This window comes from Lipotes vexillifer, unplaced genomic scaffold, assembly GCF_000442215.2.
Source record: "Lipotes vexillifer unplaced genomic scaffold, Lipotes_vexillifer_v1.1 scaffold545, whole genome shotgun sequence".
NCBI lineage: Eukaryota > Metazoa > Chordata > Mammalia > Artiodactyla > Lipotidae > Lipotes > Lipotes vexillifer.
In genome coordinates this window covers 632980-645108 of record NW_006779129.1, presented here as the reverse complement: position 1 = coordinate 645108, position 12129 = coordinate 632980, and the positions used below count along the sequence as shown (strand labels likewise).

The 12129-nt window shown below is 62.7% G+C and overlaps 1 protein-coding gene across 1 annotated transcript in view; it reads left to right on the top strand.

Annotated features, from left to right (window-relative positions):
* COL6A1 (collagen type VI alpha 1 chain) overlaps positions 1 to 11709 on the top strand; it is a 31742-nt gene extending 20033 nt beyond the window's left edge. The window contains exons 23-38 of the mRNA XM_007452504.1: positions 872 to 934; positions 4724 to 4786; positions 5490 to 5552; positions 5670 to 5720; positions 5840 to 5875; positions 6210 to 6272; positions 6469 to 6534; positions 7066 to 7101; positions 7732 to 7768; positions 7955 to 7963; positions 8216 to 8349; positions 8641 to 8750; positions 9667 to 9850; positions 9948 to 10128; positions 10927 to 10956; positions 11087 to 11709. Of these exons, the coding sequence (XP_007452566.1) occupies positions 872 to 934; positions 4724 to 4786; positions 5490 to 5552; positions 5670 to 5720; positions 5840 to 5875; positions 6210 to 6272; positions 6469 to 6534; positions 7066 to 7101; positions 7732 to 7768; positions 7955 to 7963; positions 8216 to 8349; positions 8641 to 8750; positions 9667 to 9850; positions 9948 to 10128; positions 10927 to 10956; positions 11087 to 11709 (1749 nt within the window). The remainder of the gene's footprint in view (positions 1 to 871; positions 935 to 4723; positions 4787 to 5489; positions 5553 to 5669; positions 5721 to 5839; positions 5876 to 6209; positions 6273 to 6468; positions 6535 to 7065; positions 7102 to 7731; positions 7769 to 7954; positions 7964 to 8215; positions 8350 to 8640; positions 8751 to 9666; positions 9851 to 9947; positions 10129 to 10926; positions 10957 to 11086) is intronic.
* The last annotated feature ends 420 nt before the right edge of the window (positions 11710 to 12129 follow it).

The window sequence follows — 12129 nt, the reverse complement described above, 5'->3', positions numbered from 1 at the left end:
CTCACCTCCGAGGCCCAGCGGCTTCGCCGTCAGGGGCCACGCTGGGCTTCCTTTGCCACGCGGTCAAGCGGGAGAGGCTGGCGGGACCCAGAGCGTGGGCACCGAGTCAGACTCTGCCCGGGTGGAGCGGGGAGCAGGCCTCACCCTATGGCTCCGGGGTTAGGAGGCAAGGATGCTGAGCCCCAAGCCTCAGATGCGGCTGGCCCGCTCCCTGCTGGAGATGCAGGCGCCGCCGCTCCCCGTCCGCAAGAACGGGACGCTTCCCGAGGCCGTGCTGTGCCCCTGGGGTGACACGCAGACGTAGGCGCAAATCCTCCTCCTCCAGATGCGTGTCCAAGGCGTCTCGATGGCGAGAGTGAGTTTAGCCAAGGCCAAGGCCAGGGGAAGAGAGGTTTGTCTTTCTGACCCCGCCCCCAGGCCCCCCCCCCAGGCAGGGGTGGGGAAGGACAGCAAAGCAGGGACGATGTAGCTTTGACCCCCTTTCCGAGCCAAGAGCTTCAGGTCAGGAAACAGGACTGAAGGCCAGGCTGTGCCTCCAGGAGGTGCCCTGGACAAACGAGGGTGCAGGTATGGTCAGCCCCACACAGCTCTGGGACCCGAGGCCGGGTGGACGATGAGATGCCTCCCGGCCTCGGGGGGGCTGCTGGCCCCTTGTCGTGGCCCCTTGAAAGCACAAGTCACCTGATGGCCAGGCACGTGTCCACGTGTGGGAAACACGTGGGCAAGCGTGAAAAGGAAGGACGAGGCCGGCCCACAGCAGACAGCGGCCCTTCCTGGCTGTGTGGGAGCTGCCAGGCCCCCGGCCTCGCCTGGTGGCCACCCGGGGCGGCTGCCCTCTTCCATCTCCACCTCAGCAGCTTTTCCTCTCCAGGGCGAAGCTGGACCCCAAGGTGACCAGGGACGAGAAGGCCCCGTTGGCATCCCCGGAGACCCGGTAGGAAGCCCGGCTGCCGGGGGGCAGGAGGGGAGCTGCTGCCAGTTTGGATCAGCTCACAGATTTAGGGGGAGGTCCCTTTTCTCTTCCCACCTGGGGTGCTTCCTGCAGGGGTAAGGCCTGGAGACCTTGGGATGTCTGGGGTCGGGTGGGGGGCCAGGGTGGCTGGTGCGGATTGGTGAGCTGGGCCCAGTGCTCCCAGGGGAACCCTGTCTCAGGGTGGGCGCCTGCCAGGGTGCAGCACTGAGTGCGCAGAGCCCCATGCTGCCCCCAGCTCTGCCCTCAGGGCGAGGAAGGGTGCCCTGGCTCAGCTGGTGCTGGGGGAGGGCAGTGGGCTTGGAGGCCAGGCTAGGGCATGCGGGGACAGGGCGGGCAGCAGCAGGGGCGTGCTGGAGTCGGGGGACCCTGGGGACCCCCTGGCCTGGTGGAGCGGGGTCACGGGGGACTGAGCCCAGACAGAGGCACCCCACATTGGAGACAGGGTGTGTGAGCCTCTCTCAGTGTTCGGAGCCCAGAGGTGAGATCCTGGCTGGAAATTGATTTGGGAGTGTTGGTGCACAGAAGGTTCTAGAATTCCTGGATGTGACCTTCTAGAGGCCATGCTGGGGATGAGGAGGACAGTGGAGGCCTGAGGAAGCAGCGGGCTGGGTGGAAGGAGGGGGCGGGGGACAGGCAGGAGGCTGTGAGCGGCTGGAGGCGGGGCACAGGTGAGACGACCCTCCCCAGGGAGCATCATGCCCGCCGCTGCTCTCAGCCCATCTCCAGACCCCGGCCCGGGGCTGGCCACGGGGGTCCACGAGTGGAGGGTGGGGACAGGATGCACGCAGAGGCGAGGCACTTTGGGATGCAGTCCGCACTTGGGCAGGCCTCGGCCAGAGGGATACCGCTGGTGGCCAGTGCATCCTGGCAGAGGTCAGCAGGGCCTGCTCGAGCTCCAGCCGGCCCTGGGGGAGCCCAGGAAAGGGGGCACACAGCCTGGTGCCACCCTTATTTTTGGGGTGCTGGCCATCCAGTGGGGAGACAGACCACACGTAGTGAACACGTAGCAAGCTGACCTATGTGCGTGGTGAGGACGCCTGGCTGCAGAGGTAGGTCCCGCAAGGCCCTCGCCCCGCCCGCCGCCTCCCGTGGGGTGAGGGCTGCCCCAGGGTCCACGAGCCCCTGAGGGCCCCTGCAATTCGGGGTGCTGCCGGGCTGGGCATCGGCCGGCTCTGCCACTGACCTGCACTGCGGCCTCTTCCTTGGCGCCCTCGGAAGGGTCTACTTCCTGCCCCTTCTCGTCCCCGTTGACTGTAACGGGATTGTCTGCAGTATTTTCCTTTACAGAAAAATACTGTAGGGAGTCCCCTGGTGGCCTAGCAGTTAGGATGCCGGGCTTTCACTGCCGTGGTCTGGGTTCAATCCCTGGTAGGGGAAATAAGACCCCACAAGCTGCACGGCATGACCAAAAAAAACAGAAAAATACTGTAATAAATATCAACATCCATCTGCCGTTCAGTCAGCTCATCTGTCCATCTGTCCATTCATCCATCCATCTCTATCCATCTATCCGTCCATCATCTATGTACATGTGTGCATCTATCCATCTACCATCCACCCATCTGTCATCTGTCTATTCATCTATCACATATCTGTGGATATATGTATCCATCCGTCCATCCATCCATCTACCCACCCAGCCATTCATCCATCCATCCACCCTGAAGAGCTTCCAAGGCTATGTCCAGAATGTAAGTTCTTAGCAGCAACATTTCTTAGCCCAGTGGTGTGTGTGTGAGTTGATATTTGCCAAATAATCCTACTTACTTCTCTATCTGGCCCCCACTCACACTCCCCCAAGAGTGTGAAATAGGACGGCTCCCACACCTTTGCCAAGATGAGCTATGATCAGACTCCTGATGTGAGCTTTTTCTCCCCTCTTGCTTTGACTGTTCATGGGTTTACGGGCCAAGCGCGGTCTCTGCCGGGCTGTCGAGGCTGCTGTTCATTTCCCACCGGCATCTGTGTTTCCCACGTTGATGGCGTGGGGCTCCATCCGTGGTGGAGACGTTTTGTCAGTTGTCATCTGCGTCCTGACCTTGTCTACGGTACCCTGTGGTTGAGGATGTCCTGCTCGTTTACAAAGATTTACAAATGCGCTCACCCCTTTTAGTGTATTTTTTGCTTACATCTTTGATTTGTCTGGAGTCTAGCCTGAGGGGCTGGAAGAGAGGTGAGCTTGGCCTGCTTGGCTTTTTCGGCGAACGGCCAGCGCGTTGTCACAACACACGTAACTGCAGTCTTTCCTGCTGGTTAAAATGCACTTCCATCATGTTTAAACCCCCTCACCTACGTGTGCCTCTTTCTGGTCTGGCTGTCGCACACCCCTCCTCTTTCCATTTCCACCCAGTTCCCACAACTGTAACTCATGTGGCCTCAGGCCGGGCTGGGCCTGCTGCCTGGGTGGCTTCCTGGGCCCCTGCCTGGGCCCCTGACTTTCCTGGACAGGAACCAAGGAGCGGTAACTGCTCCTGGCCGGTGCTGCCGGGACAAGCTGCCCGTGTGACCCAGGTCTTCCTTGTGGCACCTTCAGGAAGTCATTCGAGACTCTGCAGGCACGAAGCTCTAAAAGCAGAGCCGACGCGGGTTCGTGGGAGCCTCCCAGCAGCATTAGTTTTCAGTCATGATAGTCACTGCAAAGAAAAGGAAATGACTGAGAGTGTGGGGAGAGAGGGAGGCCCCACCCCAGGCGGTGGGGACCCCGGGCGCTGCTGGGGGTGGCTGCCCCCTTTGGGAGGGGGCCCTGTGTCCCCCCAGCCTGTGAGCGACTGGAGACGGTCCCCTCCCGACCCGTGGCTCCCAGCCAAGGAGGCGCTTGGTCACCTGGACATTCGACTTGCGGGCCTCCAGGCTCTGGCTTGTGTGCCCCGCCCTCCCAACCCCACCACGGACCCACGACCGACTCCAGGCCCAGCAGGAGGCCGGCTCCGACCCCAGGGTCCATGCAGAGAGTTCTGGGAAATGTGTTTTCCCAAATCTCAGGAAAAGGCAGTGGAGAAACAGAGGACAGGGTCTCGTCGTCCCGTGGCGGGCCCAGCCGTCAGGCCTCGCCTGTCCCACGTCCCACCGCGGTGGGCACCCCCTCCCACCCGCGAGGGTGCCAGCTGCCCACAGGAGCTCTGCCCGAGTTTGGTCTTTCTGTGTCTTAGGCAGGCCCTTGAGTCCCAGTTTCCCAGGAGGTGCTACCCGGGACCAGGAGGTGCCGTTTTTCTTGCCCCGAGGCAGGTCTCGGGGCCTCAGCCTGACCCCCTGAGCCCCCGTGTCCCCGTGGCCAGCGTGCAGGGAGCGTGATGCTGGCGCTGGCCGAGGCACACAACCACGCCAGCTCCCGGGCCGTGGCCACGGCCGGACCCTGGCCCGGTGTGGGGCGGCAGCGCTGCAGCAGCCTCTTGGCCGGATAACGGGCGTCGTGCACATTTGTGACGGGAGGGCAGCCAGCAGAGAACTCATGAGAAGTGCCGCCTCATGACGGGGCGCAGGGGACGGGCCTCTGAGTCCAGGGTCCTGTTGGTGGGGCCCAGGGGGGCAGGCGGGCCAGCAGCCCCCTGAGTGACACACGCTTGCCCTCGTCACTGGGGCCTGGCTGGGGGCGTCTGTGCAGTGCTCAGGGGACCGAGAGCCTGGCCCCGGAAATGCAGGGGTCACCTCCAGAGAGGGACGGGGATAGAGCAGCCAGGAAGTGTGGGGTCTGGGGCCTGGGGGCTGCTCTGGGGCAGAGGGGGACCGACGGCTGCCGCCCTCTCTCTTCAGGGTGAAGCTGGCCCCACTGGACCGAAAGGATACCGCGGTGACGAGGGGCCCCCAGGGACCGAGGTGAGGAGCCCTCCCCGCCCCCCATCCTAGGAGGGGCCAGCCCTGGACCCAGACCCCATCCTGTACCCAGCGCTTCCTTAGGAGATCCCCCCAGGCTCCTTACCTGTTAAAACTGTTTCATTTCACCCCACAGTATATGTGACTCTTAGGACATTTAGAAAATGAAAAAAACTACAAAAAGAAATCTAAAACACCCCCCAGAGATAAACAGCATGAAGAGCTTGGCTTATTTCTATCCAAATTTCTTTTTTCTTTCTTGCATGTTATGCCTTATAAATTTGACTTGGTAAGGTTTTTTGTTGTTTTTCTCATCATGAGCTCAAACCTTAACGATTTTTCAACGCGTTGTTGACGTGCTCCCGTTGGCCATGCCTGTAGCTCGATCTGCTGGTTCCCCCACCCCCGCCGGATGGGCTCTCGGGTTTGAATTTCCTGCAGTGACCCCGTGGGTTTCTGTCCCTGTTCTGGTCACCTCCTCCTCGGGTCACTCCCTGGGTGGACCACTGGGCAGGTGTGGCCTCTAAGGCCCGAAGGTTACGCGGCCCCCGGACCGTCGGTTTGAATTCCCTTCTTTTAGTCATTTCTGTGCTGCGTGAAGACGTGTATTTTATTTAACTGCTGCCCCTCTTTCCTCCAGGAGGCCTTGTGCCTCTGAGCCTGTGCGGCTCGCTGCCTGGTGTCCACTTCATTTTCTCCTCCTTAGGGCCCGGCAGGAGCCTCAGGGCCCCCAGGACCCCCCGGAGACCCCGGGCTGATGGGCGAAAGGGTGAGTGACGCAGGGCACAGGGCACAGCCCTGGTGGGGGGCTGCCTGGGACGCCAGAGTCCAGAAGCAGCCGGCCTGGGCGAGTCCCACAGTGACTGGACGTGGTCTGCTCTCCCAGGGTGAAGATGGCCCGCCCGGAAACGGCACCGAGGGCTTCCCCGGCTTCCCTGTGAGTGTCCCCCGACACCCCCTTTGGCCAGTCGGGCACACGGGCTCCGTGGCTGGGATTGCCCCTCGTGGCCCCCCGCCATGTCAGAGCCCGGCGTGACTGTCCTGCCTTCCCTGCAGGGCTATCCGGGCAGCAGGGGTCCTCCCGGGATAAATGTGAGTACACGCCCGTCTGCTCTGTCGGCCCCTGGAGCACACGTGCACGTTCAAGCACATCGCTCCCACACCTGAGCAAGCACACATGCAAACACTCACACACGTGTAGACGCACTGCCCCCCGCAGCCCAGCTGTCGCCAAGGCGCCCCAGCCTGCGTCTCCGTCTCTGGGAGCCCCACCCGGCCCTGGGCGGGGTGCCCCTGCTGAGACTCCCCTCAGGAGCCGAGGGCTCCACCGCACCCCCCACAGCCCTGACCCCCCCAGGAGCCCAGGCCCGCAGCACCCACCCCTGACCCTGGGCCCGGCTCCCCCTAACCACGTGCTCCCCTGCAGGGCACCAAAGGCTACCCTGGCCTCAAGGGAGACGAGGGAGAAGCCGGGGACCCCGGAGAGGACGTGAGTGCAGAGCCCACCACATGCTGTGACATCCCGGGTCGGCCTCAGCCTCAAGGGCCCGGACCCGGAGGGCTGTGGTGGCTTCGAGGGCGGCTGAGGGTCCGGGGTCGAGGGTGCAGTGGGCAGGCTCGCAGCAGGGGGTCCAGGGGCTCCGGCCACGTGTGGCGGTGCCTGTAACACCGCACTGTCCTTCCAGAACAATGACATTTCTCCCCGAGGCGCCAAAGGAGCAAAGGGCTACCGAGGCCCCGAAGGCCCCCAGGTGCGTTGGCGCGCGCGGGCAGGTGCCCCACCCAGAGGCTGCAGAGGCTGGGGGTTGGGGGCGGGAACCTGGGAGCCAGGCTCTGGGGAAGGGCTCGGGAGGCGGGGCTTTGGCAGGCAGGATGAGGGGGAATGGGCAGTTTCAGGGTGGGGGGCTGAGCAGGCAGGTGTGGGCAGAGAAGGGGAGGGTGGGTCTCCAGGTGAGGCGTGATGGGCACGGCAGGGCCCAGGGCGGTGCCTGGATGAGGCTGGGCACCCTGCCCCTCGAGGTGGCGCCATTAGACCCACAGGGACACTCTGCCCCAGGCGGTGAGCACCCACAGACCACCAGGAAAGGGTACATTAGACAGTTGTCGCCCAGCAGACGGAGGTAGCAGGTCCCCCAGCCCTTAACGTGCAGAAGCCTCAGCTGCCTCTAGTGTTGGGGGGGCCCTAAATGGAGGTGGGGTCAGCCGAGGGCTCCCGTCAGACCTATAGCCCAGGAATGGGGCAGGGCCCCAGCGTCCACCCTTTCCTGTCCTTTCTCTGACAGGGACCCCCAGGACACGTGGGACTACCAGGGCCAGACGTAAGTGGGGTGTCTGTGGACATCCTTGGGGGCCAACCGCTCTGGCCCAGCATCCTGTGAGGGTGGGGAGCCGTGATGGCGACGGGCGGGGGACACGTGATGGCCACAGGGGGGCACATGGTGGCCATGGGGGTGTGATGGCCGCAGGAGACATGTGATCGCCATAGGGGCACATGATGGCCATGGCGGGGCATGCGATGCCACTGGGGGGACACGTGGTGGCCATGGCGGGGCGTGCGGGGCCACTGGGGGGACACGTGGTGGCCATAGGGGAACACATGAAGCCGGGGGGGGGGCACATTATGGCCACAGGGTGGATATCTTATGGCCACGGGAAGACACGTCTTCGCCCCCACAGGAACGTGTGATGGGCACGGGGGTGGGACGCGTGGCCACATGTCGGGGACCACATCAAGTGCTCATGCCTGCAGGCAGGGGCCTCACAGGCAGAGCAGGGCACACCATGGGAAGGGAGACACCCTGCCCAGCCCAGCCCCTCTGTGGTCCCAGCTGTGGTCCCAGGGGATGGGGACCTGGAAGGCTGGCCTCACCCCCAGAGCCTGGGGCAGCCCTGTTGGGGTCACAGCAGGGCCTGTTGTGTCTCATGGGAGTGTCTCACCCCCTCCCCAGGAATGCGAGATTTTGGACATCATTATGAAGATGTGCTGTGAGTATCTCCACCTTTGAGTCACTGTCCTAACTAGAAGGAACATCCTGCCACGGTGCCGGCCGGGGTGAGGCAGGCATGGGGGCAGGCGTGTGCCCACCCACTGGAGTCCTGGAGGGCCGGGGAGGGCTGGCTGGAGGGTTTAGTCTCAACGACCCCGTAATTTCCTCTTTCTCCTCCTCCCAGCTTGCTGTGGTGAGTGACTCTTCACCTGGTGTTCTTAGCGTTCGAGTGGACTGACCCCGTGGGGGGTGGAGCCCCTCGCCCACACTCCCGCAGCCCTGGGGTGCTGGCCCACCTCGTCCTCTCCCCGCTCACACAGCAGGCACGGGGGGACGGGAGTTCTCCCAGTGCCCCCGGGTCCTCGAGGCCCTGCCCCTCGGGGCTGCCCTGCTCTGGAAGGGGTCCTGGGAGGAGCCCCGAGGCTGAGCCTGCCACCGCCCACAGAGTGCAAGTGCGGCCCCATCGACATCCTGTTCGTGCTGGACAGCTCCGAGAGCATCGGCCTGCAGAACTTCGAGATCTCCAAGGACTTCATCGTCAAGGTCATCGACCGGCTGAGCAGGGACGAGCTGGTCAAGGTGAGGTGCCCACCCTGGCCTCACTCGAGGACGGAGCTTCCCAGGAGAGGTCTGTCCTGACACCAGAGTGGAATGGCCAGGTGCTGGGGGCCATGGGACGGACGCTTTGTTTCTCGAAAGCCGAAGCCCCCAGCCCACCAGAGCATGAGAGTCACCCCGGGGGCCCAGGGGCCCGGGAGCTGGTCCAGCCTGGGACAGGTGGTGGGTGGAAGGGCGGCCCAGGAGGGGCATGGGTGCCTCGGGGGCCCCTCGTGGGGGCCGCTCCCGACCGCGGCTCCTGTCCCCGTGCAGTTTGAGCCTGGGCAGTCACACGCGGGCGTGGTGCAGTACAGCCACAACCAGATGCAGGAGCACGTGGACCTGCGAGACCCCAACATCAGGAACGCCCAGGACTTCAAGGAGTGAGTGCAGCTGCTCGGAGCCGGCCCACACACGGTCCCCAGCGGGCCCCCCCGCCCTGCCCTGGAAATAAATAATAAAATATTCAAATGTCTCTCAGTTTAAAGAAAGAAATTCAGTTCTGAAAGGATATATTTATGTTGGCAGTCACTCTACCTGATGTGTAACCATGAGGAAAGTAGCAAGAGAAAAAGCTCAGTGTGACAATTGGACAGTGATATGCACCTATTAGATGCTTGCTGTATGCCACCTCTGGCATTATAATCCTTAGGATGATAAGAAAAAGAGGCAACATATATGAGCTCTGCCCTCAGGAATGTTGTTAATATATATGTACATATAATAGCATACTTACTCTAGATAAGCCCTTGTAGACATTACCTTAATTATTGCTCCAAGTGAATAAACTAGGCACTAAATACAAAATATTTATGATCCTTAAGTGTCCAGTTACTGTAAACAGTATGCACTGTATGAACAAGCTGAGTGGAGTTGTGGTAGTGCACGGATTTACAGTCTGGCTGAGAAACAAAGGAGAAGCAGAGGAACAAACTCACATAAAATGTCAGGAACTTAAAGTAGTCTATTATTAAGCAAAAAGTTGCATGACGCGGATTGTTTTATGAGGTTAAACGGATACAGAGATCTGTTAGAGGACACTCATTAGGGGATAGGCTGGTTTACAGGAAAAACAAAAGCATAAGGAAAACATTAATGTGGGGAGAGCAGCCAACCACATCGTAACTTTTCCAATTAGAATTATAAAGTACATACTAATGTTAGGAGGCTGGATTGGAACTATGTCAGTTATTGTGGAAAAACTGTGGAGTCCTGTCTGGAGATTGAAATGGACTTCAGCCCTGCCCCCGGCCCCCTGGCCCCCTGCCCCACACTGAGGGCGGCGCCGTGGCCCCACAGAGCCATCAAGAAACTGCGGTGGATGGGTGGAGGCACCTTCACAGGCGAGGCTCTGCAGTACACCCGGAGCCGGCTGCTGCCACCCACCCAGAACAACCGCATCGCCCTGGTCATCACGGACGGCCGCTCGGACACCCAGAGGGACACCATCCCACTCAGCGTGCTCTGCGGCCCTGACATCCAGGTGGGGCGGCCTCCGTGTCTGCACTGCCACCCTTGCGCCCTGGGGCTTGGGAGACTGTCCCCACCGGGGGCCACGCCAACACTGCCCCTCCCCCCAGGTGGTCTCCGTGGGCATCAAGGATGTGTTTGGCTTAGCCGCGGGCTCCGACCAACTCAACGTCATCTCCTGCCAAGGCCTGGCGCCCCAGGGGCGGCCGGGCATCTCGCTGGTCAAGGAGAATTACGCGGAGCTGCTGGACGATGGCTTCCTGAAGAACGTCACCGCCCAGATCTGCATAGGTGGGCGCGGGCAGGGGCCCCCTCGGCCCAGGCTTGGTCCTGCTCTGCTCTCACGGTGACCTCCGGCCACGGGAGCCACACACCCACAGCCAGTAGCATGCCTGCCGCCCCCCCAGCCACTTCCCACTCTTCCCCGAGGAGGCCTGGGCCTAGGGGACAACACTGCCCCTCCCCCCAGGTGGCCTGGCTCCCTTGTGGCCCAGCGTCCACACAGGTGCCCCCCGGAGTGTGGGCTGCACCGCATCTCCCGCCCGTTGTCCTGGAGCCACGAGCACACGTGTGTGCTGGAGTCTGAGGCTCGGTGCACCCACAGGTGCAGGCCGTGCTTGGTCTTGGAGCCTGAGACCCCTCAGAGGTGCTCACCTAAGAACATACTTGCCATGTCCATCTGGGCCTGGCCCCGGGTCAGAGTTGAGTCCACGGTGCAGACAGCTGGTCGGCAGCCAGAGAGAGCTGCGGGGTCAGACTCGGGGCCCTAGCCCTCCCGGTGGGCACGTAATCAGCCTCGTCCAGAGACAGCGTGGCCCGGGGTCTGAGCTGCAGACCACCCTTCCTCCTCTCTGAGCCTTGGTTTCCTCATTCTGGGAAGGGGGCGTGCCTCACTGGGCTGGTGCCCAGGGGACCGTTCCATCCCTCAAAGGCCCTCTCTTGAATAAAGGACACCCCTCCTGGTGGGTGGAATTCAGGAGCGTCAGCTGTGCTTCCATGGAGATGCCAGGTGTCCTCTTGGGGGGCTACAGGTGGAACAGCGGTCTCTGAGATCGCTGGGTCCATGCTGTGGGGTTTTCTCTTTTACAGACAAGAAATGTCCAGATTACACCTGCCCAAGTGAGTCCCGGGGAGGGGGAGGGGCTCCTGGGGGCGGGGCACCGGGTGAGGAGGGCCCAGAGGCCACGGGGCGGTGGGCGCGGCTCTCGGCTCTCGGCCTCGTGCGTGCTCACGGCCGTCCCGCCCACAGTCACCTTCTCCTCGCCGACCGACATCACCATCCTGCTGGACGGCTCGGCCAGCGTGGGCAGCCACAACTTTGACACCTCCAAGCGTTTCGCCAAGCGGCTGGCCGAGCGCTTCCTGACGGCGGGCCAGACGGGCCCGGGCCAGGAGGTGCGCGTGGCGGTGGTGCAGTACAGCGGCACCGGGCAGCAGCGGCCGGAGCGCGCGGCGCTGCAGTTCGTGCAGAACTACACCGTGCTGGCCAGCGCCCTGGACACCATGGCCTTCCTCAATGACGCCACCGACGTCACCGACGCCCTGGGCTACGTGACCCGCTTCTACCGCGAGGCCTCGCCCGGCGCTGCCAAGAAGAGGCTGCTGCTCTTCTCGGACGGCAACTCGCAGGGCGCCACGGTGGCCACCATCGAGAAGGCCGTGCAGGAGGCCCAGCGGGCAGGCATCGAGATCTTCATGGTGGTGGTGGGCCCCCAGGTGAACGAGCCCCACGTGCGCGTCCTGGTCACCGGCAAGGCGGCCGAGTACGACGTGGCCTTCGGTGAGCGCCACCTGTTCCGCGTGCCCAGCTACCAGGCGCTGCTGCGCGGTGTCTTCCACCAGACGGTGTCCAGGAAGGTGGCGCTGGGCTAGCAGCCGGGCCACCGCCACTGAGACGGAGAGCGGGAAGGGGACTCGAAGGTTTCTGACCCACCCGACTAGCTCGGTTGTTTTAAAGGAAACGCTTGAAAGGCCGTGATTCAGTGCTCTGTGTTTGGCCAGCCCCTCTGAGCGGGGTGTTGCCGCCCCTGCCCCTGGGCTGTGCCGGCCCCCTCCCGCCGCCCACCTGAACCCGCACCTGAACCGTCCCGCCTCGCGCTGCCGGTCAGGGTCCCCTAATCCCGAGTCAGGACCCCTAACCCTGGTTTCTCTTTCCTCTCTGGGGTCAGCTGTCACCGCCTCCCCTCCCCCACTCCCTCACAGCTTGACTTTCCTAGAGTCAGGTCTCCCAGGGAGCTCGCTCACAATGATGAGCCTGAGCCCTGATGAGCCGACACCTCCTCCCGAGGCTCT